This window comes from Artemia sp. Qi Xiang Cuo, chromosome 4, assembly GCF_049724085.1.
Source record: "Artemia sp. Qi Xiang Cuo chromosome 4, ASM4972408v1, whole genome shotgun sequence".
Classification (NCBI taxonomy): domain Eukaryota; kingdom Metazoa; phylum Arthropoda; class Branchiopoda; order Anostraca; family Artemiidae; genus Artemia; species Artemia sp. Qi Xiang Cuo.
Window position 1 is genome coordinate 43,660,585 of NC_142797.1, and position 18,300 is coordinate 43,678,884.

General features: G+C 33.5%; 2 protein-coding genes across 4 annotated transcripts in view; both read right to left on the reverse strand.

The window, feature by feature from the left end:
* Non2 (upstream activation factor subunit spp27 homolog Non2) overlaps positions 1–18,300 on the reverse strand; it is a 98,340-nt gene that overhangs the window by 15,368 nt on the left and 64,672 nt on the right. Inside the window, exons 4-6 of the mRNA XM_089088326.1 lie at positions 10,334–10,459; positions 2,523–2,666; positions 1,684–1,839 (exon numbers count right to left, since the gene is read on the reverse strand). Of these exons, the coding sequence (XP_088944452.1) occupies positions 1,684–1,839; positions 2,523–2,666; positions 10,334–10,459 (426 nt within the window). The remainder of the gene's footprint in view (positions 1–1,683; positions 1,840–2,522; positions 2,667–10,333; positions 10,460–18,300) is intronic.
* The window catches only part of LOC148953143 (uncharacterized), a 45,573-nt gene continuing 40,013 nt past the window's right edge, over positions 12,741–18,300 (reverse strand). For all 3 annotated transcript variants that reach the window (XM_089088322.1, XM_089088325.1, XM_089088323.1), the window contains 2 exons: positions 15,152–15,388; positions 12,741–13,015 (listed from right to left, as the gene is read on the reverse strand). In XM_089088322.1, coding sequence (XP_088944448.1) covers positions 12,863–13,015; positions 15,152–15,388 — 390 coding nt within the window. In that variant the 3' untranslated portion in view covers positions 12,741–12,862. The remainder of the gene's footprint in view (positions 13,016–15,151; positions 15,389–18,300) is intronic.

Below are 18,300 nucleotides of genomic sequence, written 5' to 3' on the forward strand. Positions count from 1 at the left end.
TAAGGGTAATTGTCCGGGGTAAATTTTCGCCAGGATTGAATTGTCCAGAGGATATTTCTATGGTGAGAGATTTTTCCCGTGGAGATGGAGCCATGTATCCTGGCGTTATTTAAAAAACAATCAGAAAAAACAAGTTTTTTCAACTGAAAGTAAGGAGCAACATTAATACTTAAACGAACAGAAATTATTCGATAAATGAGGGGGTTGCCCCTTCCTCAACATCTCGCTCTTTACGCTTAATTTTTATTTATGTCCAGATTGTTTAAAAACGACTCCTGAAACACAAGGGTAGTTTAATTAGAACAATAAGTAATTTTTTTTTAAAGTGCTCAAAAACGGTAGTGTGATGAGTGAGGTGTTGAGGAGGGGGCAGCCCCCATCATATATGTAATAATTTCTATTCGTTTTAAGTTTTAATGCTGCTTCTAACTTTTAGTTGAAAAAACTTGTTTTTTTATTTAATGAAGCATAGAGACAAACAATTTTCTAAAGGCAATGGAAAAAGTATGTTAATTAAAGTAAAGATATATTAGAAATGAAAAAATTAAGTAATTACAAAAAATACACAAAACAATAGTCTTCTTACAAAAACTAAGATATAAACTCCCAGCATTTAGTTCTGTTGAGCAATGCCGAAGCGTTGGACGTTTTTTTTTTTAACAATATCGACATTTGTGAACTTGGTTATCAAACACCAAAATATTTAATGCCTTTAGACTCAGTGTTTATAAAAACTAAAGCATTATCAATTTAGTTTGTTCATAGTAAAACATTAAATCTAAGATTAAGGAAAATTCAAATCAAAATTTTTAATTCAATATTTTTTATTTTATTTTCAATATCAAAGGCCATTATAATTGACACCCTTTATACTTAATAACTGTAAAAAAAAATTTTTTTTTCAAAGTGACAACTAAATAAATACCATCACTCCTGGAAAAAAAATTGATAATAAAACACAAAAAACATATCCATTCAGGGGGAAAATACAGAAATTCCCAGCATTCTGTTCAGGGGAAACATTTCTGATTATAGTGGCTTCATATATTAGCTCATGGATACTCTTGCAATGCAAGCAAAAGTTGATGGCATATTCTTACCGAAATTACCCCTTATTAAGTTGTTTTCCTTGTGCTTTCTATAATTATACGAACTTTCCCGTGTTCTAATAACTGTACTAATTACAAAGAAACAGTTATAAATTTATGATCACCATGAATAGCTGATTCTTTGACTTAATTTTATCAATGGTCAAGTTTTTTTACTCTCTTTATGCACAAGGATCGTTATTTACTTACCATTCATTACTATGAAGAATTTGATTTTTTTTACTCCATTCAAATCATATAGAAACAATGTTTGTGGAAAACTGGTTAAGGGTTACTCAGTCACAAATAAGAACTTATATTTTCCTTATTATGGGTCAGAATCTATTGGCAGTCAGCCAACATAAGGTAACAAACATTTTTTTCATGGTTTTCCCTATTCTGCTCTCTTTCCTTTGGCTTCCTTATAATTACTTTATAGTCCCAAATTTCCAGGGGAGGGCCATGACCCCCCTCTGCCCCCCCCCTTTTTGCCGGCACCCATGAATGTAAACCTTAAGCATAAGTACTTTGAAATTTTCATAAGTAGCACTTGAATTATAAGTGCATTTAGCTAGTAACAACAGTGTTTACGTACATATAGGTTCCTCTCCTTAATTAGAGCCCAGACTCTTTTGACAACTTCATGCCTTGGAGCTGTTTCTTCGCCAACCAATTCCGAAAGCTCGGGAGATAGCTTCAATGGACGAGCATACCCGCGACCAGAACCACCTTTGCCGCCACCTTTCTTGCCCTAAAATTTCCAAAAACAAATAATTCTTCAGCTCATAAACTTTAATTATCAAACTTAAAAAGGAGACGAAGAAAACAGAAAATGAAATTAATATATTTTCGTGAAATGGTGACAATAATTATATGATAGTTAGCGTGTGCTAAACAGAAAAGATAGATGAAGAATTAACCTCAATGTGTCAATTTTGACAGTCACCATGAAAAAATTACACACAAAAAAAAAAAAACTAATTTAGTATAGGCTACCAAAAGCTATAATTAGCTGATGCCAAACATGTTTTTAGAAAGATACAACTGAAAGATGAACACTTTTTCAACAGACAAATCACCGTTTCAGTTATAACAGTTCATTTCAATACGGTTAATGTAGTTAGTTGTACAACTCTATGTTACATAACAAACTTTTTAAAAGACTAATTTTAACTGCTATTACGATTAAACATCTAACAATTACATGTTTTATTTACAAAAATAGCCGCCAGATTATAATAAAAACAAAATTGGGAGAGATTTTCCGTAGTGGTCTTAAGACTCGTAGCTTGCCTTTTTGTGCCCATTTGTTTTCGTATTTGGACCATTAAAAAACTACATAATTTTGTCAAATTTTCGGTACTCCATTTCAAGAGATGTAAACAAAGACAAGCAAAAATGCCCAGCTTACCCCTCCAGATTTCCTTGACTTACCCCTCCAGATTTCCTTGACTTGCTGGCTTTCCAGTCTTCATCACTTCCATCGTCAGAATCAGAACCTTTCTTTTTCTTGCCGGCTTTGCCTTTTTTTGCCTTTTTGCCCCTGGATCCTTTTGGTCTATAATCATCATCACTTCCCTGGAAAATACAAACAAACTTATGGATAATAAGCGACTGAATAAAGGAGATCTTTAGTCGTTTTTTCCCTTGGATCTTTTGGTCTATAATCATCATTATTTCCCTGGGAAATACAAATAAACTTATGGGTAACAAGTGATATAATAAAGGAGATTTTACGAAAAGTGTACATGATACAAATTTCTTTTTTTTTTTGGGGGGGGGGGGGGGGGTGCAATACTTTAACACAATTCTTTAAATGGATATTCTTAGATAAAAAAAATACTATTAGTCTGCCATTACGACGCAGCTGTCATCGAAACTTCAGAATTATTATCATCCTTACTCCTGAACAAAAACTGATCTTGAATATGAAAGTATTTTTGAAGAGGAAGAAGGATTTATTGAAAAAAAACATATCAACAAAAAATTATTGCTGCCTCCCCTAAAAAGCAAAGCTTGTCCGTGGGGGAGGTAGAGAAAACAAAATCCTTAAAACAAAGAACACTTGCCCACCGACACCACTAATACCATCACACTAGGCAATAAATACAAAATAATATCATATATTATACATCCACTGGGAACATCATATTAACAAAACCCCCACAATAAATAAATCACAACAATGAGTCAAAACTCATATTCAGCAAAAAGCAGTTCCTTAATGATTTTTCTAAAAATATTGGGGTCACCAATAGTCTTAATATCACTATTCAAACTATTCCATTTCCGCGTACCTCTATAAAGAACAGAAAAACATGAACGGGAAGATATACCTCTAGGTACACAGAAGTCCGCGCTACCCCTTGTATCATGAGAATGAACAGTAGACCTAATGGACAATAGATCACCAAAACAACGAGGCTGAATATCCTGGTTCAGCCCAAAATAAACCAGACGATAAAGACTTGACACACGACTGCAAGCGTTAAAATTTTTAACTCTTGAAAAATTTTTTAAACAGACTCAAGCGATGGCATGCCAGTTAAGATCCCAACGGTTTCGTTTTTTAGAATTCTTAGTTAATTATGGGCCGCCGAAAAAGTAGATGATAAATTTTTCGAACAAAAAAGTATATAAGGGTGTATTAAAGACAAATAAAGATGGCGAAGGACAGATTTTGGAAAGCAATGTTCAAGTTTCTTCATTATACCGAGCTTTCTCGTCGAATTTTGCTTATTAATGAAATATGTTCCTTAACAGGTGTAGTTTCATCTACTACAATCCCAAGTTATTTAAAAGACTCAGCCTTTTTCATAACGCCATTGGGCATATCCAATTCGTAGATCAATTGTTAAAAGTTTGATGATCGCGAGAAAATAATAAAGTTAGACTTAGCCATGTTAATCCTTAGTTTATTTACCCTCAGCCATGCTGTACTTCTATTGACTGATTCCTTCATGGAAATCTGCAGCAGCTCCACTGTCTTAGCTGTGCTAATGGCTGTTGTGCCACCAGCAAAAAGTAAAACTGTTTGATTAGTCGGGTTTCCCGTTAGTTCATTTATTCTATAGCAAAAATTTTTTAGAAAATTTTGTAAATTATTAATAAATGTCAAGAATAATATAGGACCAAGAACTGATCATTGTGGAACACCTATTTTAATATGCTTTTTTCTGAAGAAAAATTATTTAGTTGGACATACTGATAACGATTAATTAAAAAAGTTCTTAAAAAATGTTACGATTTACCCCTCAAACCATACACCTCACACTTCTTAAGTAGAAATTCATGATCCACAGTGTCGAAAGCTTTCATCAGATCTAAAAATATAGCACCTATTTTGAAACCTTTATCTAATACATCATTAATAATAGTTGTGAAATAAATCATCGCCTGTTCCGTTGTCCTTTTTCTACGGAACCCAAATTGTGTCTCTACCAGTAACTTATGATCCTCCAAAAAACTCATCATTCTAATGCTAAAATACTTCTCTAAAACACGGGAAATAATGGGTAAAACAGATGTCGGTCTATAGTTTCCTGGGTCATTTTGAACACCACCCTTATGAATTGGGGTTATACGGGCAACTTTAAAACAGTCTGGGAATTTTCCTTGACGAAAACACTCATTAATTAACCCACATAAAACTTCAGCTATAACAGGAAAAATACAGTTAAGTGTTTTTAGAGTAATATGGTCGCTACCAGATGAATTCCTACGAAACCCATAAATAATTTTTTTAATTTCATCAACTGTTAGAAGTCTAAGGTGAAGAGATACATCAATGGGGTCCCTCAGTAAGGACTCGGACGTTGGATCACCACAATCAGGTACAACTGGCATAGCTAAATTCAGACCAATATTCGAAAAATAACTCTGAAATTCATTGCATATGTCCTTTTCAGAATTCAAAGTCTTTCCCATTACACTAACTAATTCATCAGGTACACTATTTATTTTTAATCCAATCATTTCTTTTATTAGTCCCCAGGTTTTCTTAGGGAATCCTTCGACCTCCTTAAACTTTTTTTCAAAATATTTCTTTTTTTCATTTCTTAAAATTGTATTCAATCTATTTCGATAAATTTTATATAATTGCTTATTTTCTTGTGTTGGGTTAATTATTTGAGCTCTAAACAATTTATCTCTTACATTTATTTGCTTCAAAATCACAGGACTAATCCAAGGTTTTTTACTTGAGTGCTTTATATTAAACGGTTTCAATATGACTACTTGACTTATCAAACTGCAACTTTTCATAAAATAAAACAAACTTTGAATTAGCGTCCTGAACATCGCCTAGAACATCGTACCAATCCACTTTTTCTATATCATTTTTAAGTTTTACCATTGTACTTTTACTGATCACTGGAATCCTTGATTTTTTGCCTTTAACCACCTTCGTGACAGTTCTAAAGCTAACTGAAACTCCAAAGTGGTCAGATACATCGTTGATAAGGACCCTGGGAAGACTCAAGGGTACATTAGAAAGGATGTTATCCATAATCTTAGCTGATGTTCCCGTAATTCTTGTAGGGATATTTATACAAGGATGAAACCCATTAGATAAACTTCTATTAATAAATTCAGTGCTAGCAGATGACTGATCTATAAATTCAATATTAAAGTCCCCCATAATTAAACATGGCATAGCGTTAATTGGAAGTTTCATTAATTGTTCTTTAAATAGGTCCATAAAGTCTTGGAGTAGGCTCTGTGGAGGTCTATATACTACAACAATACAAAAATTCAAATTCTCTCTAGTTATATGTAAAACAAAACACTCGCAAACTTTCTCTCTATATATTGTAAGATCTTCTATTATTGAAACCTTATAATCAGCCTGAATGTAAGCTGCTAGGCCTCCATGTTGGTAATACTCGTGATTCCTTACATATAAATTATAACCAGGGATATGTAGTAATTGCGAGTTATTATCATTTAACCACGTTTCAGTTAAAGCGTTCACCTGAAAGACATTATCATTTATTAATTCCGATAAAAAATTATGCGAAAAATTCAAATCCCTTACAATTGAATTGAAAAATGTTAAAGCCAAAATGGTCCCTAACCCAATACAAGGGTAATGCCACTTCTCTAAAAATATACCTTGATGGTTCATTTTTAAAAATCTCAGTAGCATTAATATCTAAATTTCTATTTATCCTTTCACTAAAGTTGCTAGAAAAATCAACCCTTCGACTTTCAAGTTGCAGGACATTGCTGTTCCCAGGAGGAAAAACGATATCTCTAACCTTCATCAATAAAATTTAATGTATGTGACGGTAGAGGGTGGCGGTGGCAAAAAAAATCATTGAACTATGAACGGATCAAGATAATAAAGTACTTACACATAAATCGCTTGTATCAGAAGTATATTGATCGAATACTGTATAATGACTATCTATTGGCTGCCCAATAAACAAACTACCGCAACATTCTGGTTGGATAAATTAACTTTAAGACTCACACAACTTATACGATCATAATTCATGTGGATCATGTCTAGACATTGGAGGGAAAGGGGGAAGATTTCGGAAAAACTTGGAGGGCCGCCAGTTACAAACCAGAAAGAATAAGAAAAACAAGGAAGACAGATTACCATTTTCTTTAAATTCAGACTCTAGTAAAAAAAATGGTTAGAGTCACATAGATTTTATTTGTGAGTGGCTCTGAAAAGACAAGAGACATCAGTCCAAATCTGAAATATGCCTTTTTCCTTTTTTCAATAAAGTTAAAACTAAACAATATAAATTAAGAAAAGAAAACTTATTAAGAAAGAAAAGACAAAAGAAAGAAAAAAGAAAACAGATTAAGAAAGAAAAGACATAAGAAAAGTAAGCATATTGCTTCAACAATTCCGATTGATGTTTTAAAATTTGTATGTAGTCATACCAATTTTCTATAATTTTGAATGAAAAGAAACAATAGTGTTGAAAAAAGTAGCCTGTGAGATAGTAGGCAATACATTCTGAGAAATGTTTGTTTTTTCCTCTCAATTTTATTAGTCCTTTGATTTTTTGTTCATTTTCGGTGGTTATTTATGACGAAATAAGACATTCTTTCAAAAATATGGCGTTTCCAGTGAAGAGCCTACGATGCTCCTATATTTAGTGGGGAGGGGGATTGAGGGGGCAAACAGTTTCTTGAACCACGCTGCTTTCAACTTTTGTTTGAAACGAAAAGAAAATATAAACGGGTAAAAATTGTAATAAAGACACCTTAAAAGCAAGTACCTTAGGCCAAGAAACAGAGGGAACAGATATTCACTGGAATCTTAGTCCGAAAAAAAAAAAAAACCGAACTTTTATTTTCCGATCCAATGAGCCCTCTCCCAAAGTTTGTACGAGAATCATTTCTATGTTAAGTGGCTGATGATGGAAAAATAAAAATAGGAGACACGTCGTACTTTACTAAGTTAAAACTAATGCATTGGTTCTGAATTGCTTCAAAGGTAATCACCCTTCTTTGAAAGAAAGTGCTAAACGACCAAAGTAGAGGCCCCGAACCTAAAAATGCCGGCAGTTGTAATTTCCAACGAAAGATACTACCAAAAGTCACATATAACGTCCACTGATAACAATTCACAATGAAGCAATATCACCTCTTTTAAAGATTATCTATCCAGAGTCCCAGGATTATGCCCTACAACACTTGCTATTTTTTCGACAATAGGATTATTTAAATACCAGTCGATTTGGTAAGATCAACAATTCCAACTGCAAAAAATGTAAGACCATCAATATAGAAATGTTACGGAAACATTTCATTACCTTGATTTAATTTTCACAACAAAAGTACTAAATCAAACAAACTTCAAATCCATCATCTTAATGTTTGACCACAGGATATTAAGGATTTAAACACATTCAAACAGCGAGATTTTTCAAGTGGAAGTTAAATTTGCGGAGAACGGCGAAAATAAATATAACAAAAAAGGGAATAGAGGACATTCAACAGAGCAAAGCCACTGACCTAGTACATGCAAATAGACCAATTGAATCATCTTTTTCCGCTGCAGTTTGCACAATGAAAAGTTTTTGCTGATCACGAGAAAAATTGAAATTACTGAAGGAACGAGGATAGACAAAGACACTTCAAGAGTTGTTCTTCATGTTCTAGAACCTGAACAACGTTTAGGAAAAAACATGAATAATAATAATCTACGTTACAAAAAATCCATTGGCAATGAACTTCTAGAAATAAAAAAATTCAGCTAATGCTCTTTCAAAATTAGCCTTATCCAATGGAACTCTCAATAGGTTCGTTCAGCTAGCATTCACATCTAGACTTAGCTACAACCCAAGTTCAATTTATTAGAACTCAATTCTGGCTACCCAATGCGAATATTCTTAAGAAATTCCAAAAGTTAATTAATAGCATTATTAACACATAGAATATTGATTAACTAAAATATTAAGAATTAATTAATAATTATCATTAAGAAATTCAAAAGTATCTCCTAAATTAGGAAAGACAATTATGGTATTGGCTGGTTTTGATATTTAAATACAATCTAGTAACTTGCACTAGTTATATTAACCCCAATGCCGACTTCTGAACGGACTATATATCAGTGTTGTTAAAATTACATTGTGAATTAGTCCTTTAATATTTTAGTTAATTATTCAAAGCTACAGCATGAGATTCTATGAATCCAGGTTTTACAGCTCATTATCAGTTTTGTTTGGGAGAAACCATACTGCTTTGATAGGCCAATTAAATTCCATCATTTTTTTTTGCCATGATAAGCAGTCTTAAGCTCAATAACATAAGATGTAGAAATTCCAAACTTATTTCTGGTATAGAGATCGTAAAAAAGATGAAGTTACTCTGAAGTTTGCAAAATTTCGGATTATTTAGAAAAAAAAGTAAGAAATCATAATCTTTAACTTAATAAATGACATAGGTAATTCCGTGTCTCTTCTAGATATCTAGGAACTTATTGTAGAAAAATCAATCGTGAAACTCCCCAATTTCTGATCTCCAATTGTTTTTTTGTTTTTTAATTTCGTTGTTGACCGTTTTTCTGAAACTGCGTGTGTTTTAAGGCCTGGGTCTAGAGGTGAACTGATATGTTACGATCCGTATCGGCCTAGAGGTGAACCTGTATCGGCCAAGAGGTGAACTGAAATAAGTAACTGAATACGTACGATCCGATTCGTACGTAATGGGAAGGAATGAAAATGCGTTTTCCAGACCATTTTATTTGCATAACTACCAGAAGGTGTTGTCAGATCTCAATCAAACTTGATAGAAAGTATAACCTAGCGGCCTAGCTTTGTCTTTCGGGTTTCCCAGACACAATCTAACCTCTATGGGGAGAGGAAGGACCCCTTAATACTTAGGACATATACCAGATGGGATTGCCAAATATCGACCTAGCTTGGCGGAAAGCAGAACACATTCTAATAGATATTCTGAGACGAGAATTTAGGGAGTCCCTCCTCATAGAAGTTAGAATCAGATACGGACCCTTAAAAGTATAACTTGGTGGAAAGCATAAGTCTACTAGTTAAATTTTAGGGGGTTCCATATCTGATCCTAATTCTATGAGGAGGGGCTCCCTAAATTCTTGTCCGCTTATAATCCAATTATTTATTCATCTGCACGGCCATTTTATTCAAAGTTTTTTTTTCTTAAAATCCAATTTTTACGTGAAAAGGAATATATTCTTAATATTCATGTTTTACCGAGTGAAAAAAAAACAACTCATTACGTTAAGCTTACATCCGCGACCCGAGTTTGGGAGTCTGATGCTCTACCGAGTGAGCTAGCTGACTTACTTTGCTGTTTTTGAAGCTTGGTTGTGTTCATGTACTAAAACAAATAAGTTTCATCTTAAAATTTTAACTGAGATACTCAATAAGTACAGAGGATCCTGCTTTCAGAATTTATCAAGGCATTGATGCCTGAGATACATGAAAGCGAAATTGGCCAAAAGTTCGCTTTCAAAATTTGTAGAATCGTTTTCCTCCCAACCACTTTTTCAAAGGAGCCCTATGGTGGCACAGTGGGTTTTATCTCAGCTTTGTAATACGGGACCTAGAGTTCTAACTTACAACACACTGCAGGGTCGGCGCAAGGATCTTAGTAGTCAAGAAGCGCTGTTAATCAAATACATATACACTTTTCTCAAAGGTACGAAAATATATTGTCAGAGTACAACAAGAAGCGATTTATAGACTTAAAAAAAGGACGATCCAAGGACACAAACATTAAAAAGGAATAAAAATACACACCGATCCTTCTGATGCAGATTCCCCGTCTGAATCACTGGCAGCCTTTTTCTTCTTAGGAGGAGCTTTTTTAGGGGGTGCCCTCCTTTTCGGTTTTTCTTCTTCGCTCTCTTCCTCCTCACTTTCGTCCTAGAAAAGAGCAATTAATCAAATTTGCAAAAGCTTGGTATCTGAGATAAGAATTACTACTTTCAGACTAGAAGGGAATGCAGAGCACAATGGTTTGTAAGCGTTAGAACTTACAAGTTCTAACGCCTGCTTTTCACAATTTTTTTTCTATTTACAAGAAGAAACATGATTTGAACTTACACTGCAATTTCCTATCCAAAACCAACTTGACTTGGGAATAGTCACTAACCTTATAAATTGTTTTTAGCGAAAAGTGTGAAAATATTGCCAGGGTTTATTTTTATTGATAAAAGTTCTGTAGTCTTACGAAAAAGTAATCATTCACCTACTTTTCGATAACTGCTATTTCGTTCAATAAATTGACTGCGTTCTAACCGACTGTCATCTTCTTACATTCTGTTTCACTCCAACAAAAATTCTGCTCAATACTAGAAGTTAAATAAATAAGGAATTTACCATGCTTTAATCTGTATTTCCAATTCAAAATAAGGAAAATCTGAAAATTTTGGAACTAGGAACGCCTTTACCTTTCTGAGTAGTGATATGCGCCACATGAACAAAATTCATTGCTTGCTTCATTTCGTTTTCACATGTGGCGAGTGAGACAATGACATAATATTTACAAAACTGATCAAAAACCTATTCAACTGAAGGTTCATATCCCCTGTGAATTTTTGCTTTTAGTGTTCTGTAGTCCTGCAGTTTTAATGTTTCAGTATAAGATGACAGTTTTCCAACCATTCGACAGATGATATTTCAGCTTTATCCATCTATGCGAATTAAATACCTGGAATTTAATTTTCCATTTTATTTAGATTGAAACATACGTCGAAGCCATGAAAAACATTCGAAAATAGAAAAATTTTACTATACTTCAGACCCTTCTCTGAGAAAGTAAAGTAGTATCATAATTCTGGCTCACAGAATGATAAAACCTGAAACTATTAGATTTGACCCTACAGGTACCTTTGTACCTTGCTCTCTTGCTGCAAATTATGACCTTGTAAGAAAATCACATGTTTTACATTATGTTTACTGCCATGACACGCAAAATTAGTGCGTAAACATGCAGCTGAATCTCAGCAGATATACAAAATTTTTTCGCCTTCAAAATTCTACATGGGGACAAAGAAATGAATTTGCCAGAATATATTTAACTTCGAAAGCAAAATTTATCAACAATTGGAAACAGACTATCATTTGTCTAGGGATACTCGGCAAACCTTGAATTAACTTGTAATAAGGAATTTTTCGTTGAAAGGTTTTCCCGATTTGGATGTTCCATTAACTACCAATCCCAAAAGCCCGAACGCTGCAATTTCACCTTCTTCCCAGCCAAAGGAAGTGTGTAACTTATAAGAGTGGGAACTGGCGCTAGTGTCGATAAAAACAAATTATAATCCATCAAGCTCATGTCGACACTTGACATTTTTCAAGCCCTGCCATCATTTTCCTGTCAGTAACTGAGATCAAATTCTTATTACTACCCTAGTTGTATCAATCACTCCAATTAAATTAATTACTCTTAACATTAAAACGAGAAAATGCCAAGTGTCACCAAATGCTTGATGGCGTTATTTTTTGGTCGACACTAGCGCCTGTTCCAACTTTTATAAGTTGGAACATACCCATACTTTGTTCCCAGCTAGAACATTTTTTGGCAAGAAAAACTGTAGAACATTGCTTCAACTGATTCTTTCCCTTGTACTCTTTTTTTTACCAATACGTATATGAACCACCCCCAGTAAAAGAATGCGTTTGGAAGGCATGCTAAAAACCTACGCTTTAATGTTTTTAAATTAAAATTTTCATCAGTATTTTTCGTTCCTGGTTGCTTAAATTTTACTAGGCATTTTGGTATAAAGCAAATTTGACAGTAATACATTCATAAGCAACGAGATTTAACTAATACAGAGGTTTTTTTAACACTAATCTGAACCAATCAGATTATCCATCAATTTCTGATTGACTGAAGAATGCTGTAGAAAATTCTGATTGGGTCGAATTATCGCTAGCTAAATTTCAAATATTAGCAAATCTCATTGTCAATGGGCCTTTAGCGATTCATGCAATTCAAAGCAGAAGGCACCTAAACCAACAGTACAAAACATAACAAGTCAATAATATCTAAAACAAGCTAGAAAGTTCAAAACAAAACTTGGCAGTCAAAACTTTAAAAAAATGCATGCAAAACATCCAAAATAGCTACCAGCATTCCACTTAATATTCAGTAAAAATTCTTAAAATATTAAAATTATTAAGTACCACAAAACACTTTAAATAGAAGAAAATGAAAAGTTTTAATCTGCACAGGTACAACATTTTGATCAGCTAATTATACATTAAGAAATGAAGGTCAAATAACTCAAGAAAGCAGGTAATTAGTTTTGATTTCTCAGAGGGTTATTGGTTTCGAACAAGAGATTCTTGCTGTTTTCCCCACCGCGCTTCACCTCCTTTTTTCCCACGCTCAACGAATTCTTCGTGGGTAGTACCAGCAGCCGCTTTTCTTCCTTTAGCCACCAGCTCAGCATTCTTTCCAACTCCGGTGTCAACCTGGTTGATAAAACAAGTTATTCAGAAAATAATTATTTACACAAAAAAGACACATAGAAAGTTTGACACTGAAAAAAAAATAATCCAAGAAACAGAAAGAAACAACACAAAAGGCCTAAATAAGTAAAACTAAAGTTTTTTAAATAAATCTAAACGGTGCGTGTCTTTAGAACGTCTGTTTAACCTTACAAAACCTCGCAAATAGCCAGCATAATACAAGAAAAACATTGCAAATATTTAGGTTATTTTGAAATTCTGGGAATGTAATTAACTTCAAAGAATCAAGGTTCGTTTTCTTTTGGACGAACAAAATCTAATGCATAGCCTATACTTCAATTCGTTGTCTGGATTATAGATCCAAATTTTCCAAATCCGATCTTTTTTTATGTATTTAGAAACTACTTATTATCTATTTTGTACCTGAAACGCAAGTGCTCAGTATATCCGAGCATTTTATAAAAAAAAAGTTTATCCCTTTGCCAGCACTTTCTAAGGACTGCAGGGAGGGCAACTCCACGGTCCTAATTTTATTTAGCAAAACTAATATCAGTTGTGCAGAAATATACCATATGGTCTTTTTGAAGTAACTAAATCTTGTGACCCTATAGCATATGGCACTTTTTTAGCTTAACCAACAATTTTGCTTTAACAATATGGTGGAAAGACTTGCTCTTATTTTCCCAATCATGGATCTTGTCACTTCAAAAGGTACCAAAGTTCAAAATATTTCAACTTAAAAGTTAAAACCATTCCTTATGAACAATGAACACGCTAAATCGAGCCAAATTTACGTAAATTATCAAAACTGAGGCTTTATGAAACAAGTTATCAAGTCAATGAAACAGGCAAAGTGAATTAACTACAAACTCGAAAGTCAGGTCACAGTTGTCACCTAGATTTTCTATTAACTGGTAAAATAGTAGTTACTCTAAAAATATAAAATTACGCAAAACTAGGACAATTATTTTATAAAAATTTTCTAAGCTTTACTTTCTATACATGAAACATAATTTAGTGTTTAATAGTTGAGGTTTGCGATATTACTTCATAGCAAATACTCAAGAGTAAGGACGTGATACGTTAATTAAGCTAAAAAGACTTGTTTCACAAGAGCTGGTTGAATACAATGAACATACATTCCAGACGGGTGTAATAGTTTTATCAGCTACATATATACAAAAGTCCCAATTTGAATAGTAAAAAAAGATAATTTTTCTTAAGTCAGAGATAATAACAAGAGCGTATATATTATCTGACAAGTTAAAGGAAAAATTACTACGGTTTAGAGTCGTGATGCTTCGGCTGAAGCATATTTCGACAGACTAATACAGCCACCAATAAAATTTTTAGTTGCATTTTAACGTAAGCTTTACTGTTAAACATTTCAGACGCAATCAAGCTCAGCTAGCAGCCGAGCAAACAATGTACAACTAACGTAGTTTATCAATGTTTTGAATAGCACGCTGAAGCCTGGTGCTCATGTATTATATTTAGTGTTTGAGTGCAGCCCTCATCCGATGCAGCCCACCGAACCCCAACAATTAAATAACCACGCTTTAACTATTTTCTTTCAGTTTGTTCGTTTTATTATTGCTTAAACGATTTAAAGGACCCCACAAAGTAGAACTCACCCCTTTTACTGACAGAAAAAAAAAATTAGTTTCCAAATGACAACTAATTTTAAGGCGAAACCCCTTTTCAGGGGCATTTTAATAAAAATACTACCCTCTTTCTACTTTTAAACTTGTGAATTGAGTCTGTAACTCTGACAGATGTATTTATAAAGCTTATAGCAGATTTGAAATCTTTTCTAAGACTGGTATTACAGGATATAATATTATCCTTCGGTAATCCTCCTTATTATATTGTCTTCCTCTCCTTATTATATTATATTACAATATTATATTATTTTTAATATATTATATTATATTTTTAATATATTATTTATATTAATATATATATATATATATATATATATATATATATATATATATATATATATATATATTACATATTAATACTTATTTTTAATACATTATAGTATTTTTAATATATTATATATAATATATTATACATTATAATATATATTAATATATTATAATGTTATAATATTATATAATAAAAATATAATATTACCGAAGGAATGTCTTCCTCTCCTTTTTCAATATACTCCTCTTTGTGTTTAGTGACTCGATCCTGACTAGTCGGATAGTCTAGACCAGTTCGAGTTTCATGACCAGCTTTACTTGGGTCGATCCCCATTTGACGACTTTGTTCTTGAATTTCTCTATTGGCTTCTTCCTCCTCTTGTTTAGAGTTCCGAGACGGTTCTTCCGTTTCAATGAATTCTCTTTCACAAGCTGGGTTGAATTCCTAGAAGGAATACAATTTTTTATCAAATTCAATTAGAAACATTTCTTGTAAAAAAAAAAAAAAAAAAAAAAAAAAAAAAAAAAAAAAAAAAAAATGATTCTGATAAGTGATTAGGCACACGACAGCTTTGATCCCCGCTGAAAGGAAATTATTCCCAAAATTTTCTCCCTACTGAGAATTCCCCCAGACTATCCCCCATTATTTGGAACTCCATTTTTGGGAGGCAAATGGTCTCAAATTTATGTTGCTACTGCATATTAGGGTGGCTTGAATCCAGGGACTTACGCTTTCAAGTTTTATTCGTTCAGAAGTTTTTTAGCTTTCTTTTTGTCGGGTCCCGTTTTTGGGGGAAACCACTTTTTTCCAATATTACTTCTATTGGGCCCCCTTTGCCCAAGGACTTAGGATGTAAGTGTGAGTCGACCAGAAAATAGGTTATTGGCCCTTTTTAGTTCCGTGCCTCAAACAATTTTGCACACTACACTGTGTTCCTCTTGGCCTGCAAGACTGTAACGCTGCAATTTTCAAAATGTTCCGGATAAAAAGCTTCTGGGCCCACTACCGGATCCATTAGCTTCTCCTCCCTATGAACAAGTGACTTGTCTTATCCCAGAGGAGGATCCCTGCAAGTTTTGAGCCAATCAGACATCCAAAACCAATCTGTAAACATTTGGCAATTTGTATAATTTATCGCCCTTGTACCAAGGACTGCAGACGTCATACAATCCTCAACGAATATTTATTTGACTTTCCGACTATTCTGAACAAAACTGGCCAAATCAAAACTTTTATCCGTTAACAAGGGGGATGTATAGGGCGGGTAGAAAAAAGGACACGGGGGGTAGCTTCCCTCAAATCACTTTCGACAGTTAAAAAGGCACTAGAACTCACTATTTACAATCGAATGAACCAATGTAACACTACAAAATGTCAAACCAAGGGAACAAGTGAAAAATGAAATGAAAACTAAAGAAAAGAGAAACTACCACAGACAAAATATGGTCTTGTCACACACCAGCTCACCCCCCGCCCCATTCCATGTCTCTCAAAAGGTTAGTGTCACTTATGCTTTGCTCAAAAAGATATGCTGTCAATGATGCTCAGTTTTCGATTATAAAATTAAGAGAAATAAAAATACACCTCAAAAGTTTTATTTCAAATGTCAATATATTTGTAACAATAAACTTAGTTTTACTTATTTAATGTAAACTAATTTTTACCGATTTTCTTTTTTTGTAATCCGTTCCTTCTAAACGGGTAGAATAATCAAATGGCTGAAAGACTTCAATTTAATCAATTGGTGAACCGCTAAGGAGACTAACCTTTTGAGAAATTCGAGGGGGTTGCAGCAACATACGTATTTGTAGTATTTTATGTTCACTGAAGGTTAAAAAACAAAGGGGAGATGGATCACCATACTTATTTGTAGTAATTTCTATTCGTCTGAAGTTTAACGAACATCTATATACGCTAATTTCATTTATAAAGGTGAACTGGTCTAAATTCGCTTCTTACTTTTCATACAAAACGGTTTTATGAATGCAAGTCGGAGATTCTTTTCTTAAATAATTTAACGAAACACGACGAAAACAAGAAACTAAATTATAACTACTTAATAGAGCTACCTAGTACACTGTGTTCTCCGTCCCAGGGTAATAATTTATTTACTAACTTTTCGAGTCGTAAAAGTACCGGAAATCTACTATTTCTCATAGTCCCTTTTGTAACTAAAACCGTAGTAATTACCCTTTTGCGGTACACATTTTAAGTTCTAGGCGTTTGCCTCTCCTCATGGACAGGGCTGCCACTCAGCCGGTTTTTTTTATGCCACTGGGTGACAAAATAGTGTCAATTTTGTGTAAAAAGTGTCATTTTCCAAAAATTTGCCGCTCGCAATGCTTTGCGTCGCTCGCGCTCATATCAACAAGCTTTTTGAAAATATTGGACAATCCGCTTGGGATCACCCCCCGTGGTTTCCCGCATCTTTAACTTCTCCAACATGAAATGTCGGATCTAATGCCATCTATAAACTATTAGAAAAAAAATTGATTTTACTTAGTCAGTGCTGATTTCCGGCTTTGCGCAACACTTGCACTCTTGTCAATTTTCCAGCCCCCCTCCTAAAAACCCACTAAAACATAAATGGTGCTTACTGTATAAAAGGGTAACTCGTCCCACTAAGTACTTTCTTCTCTTTTTTTTTCTGACCAGTCTTTGTTCATATCGTGAAAAAGGAACGAAAAAAGAAAAGAGGAAAAACCTACAGTTTTTTTTCTTTTGAGAAAATAGAAAAAAAGGGACAGCAATACTCGTCTACATTGAGTTTTTCCTCTAGTTTTTCCATAAAATGAACTATCTGGATTATAACAGTGTATTCAGGTGCTTGAAACTTTTCCTTTCTCCAAAAATGCTGAAGAGAATGCCACGAACATAGATTGTAGCTATTGATGATCCTATGATAAACACGACTAATAGTGGTTCAGACACTAACTCTCTCAAATAATTTATTTGGGAAAAATTAGTGGAAAAATAATTAGACAGCTATATCATCTAATCTATTTATCATAACCTGCATAGAAAAAGTGTCACGAGAACTTTCGCCACTCCCAGTAAAGTTTTCTTTACGATGTCTCCAGGGACTAGGGCATAGGAACAGTCAACTAGCATTTTAAGTATCAGTATGAAAGCACATTTACAATAAAAAATTTGTGGGAATGAAATAATTAAAATGAGGAAGTGTGTCCAAATTCAATTTATGTAGTGATGTAACATAAATTTAAGTAAGAAAAAAAAAGTGAAATTAGATTGTGATTTTGCTAATGATTGCATAAGATTTAAGATAATGGGAATTTTGGTATCAGTTTTGCTTTTAGTATGATGGTTATGTATGAATATTCATTTGTCCATTGCCA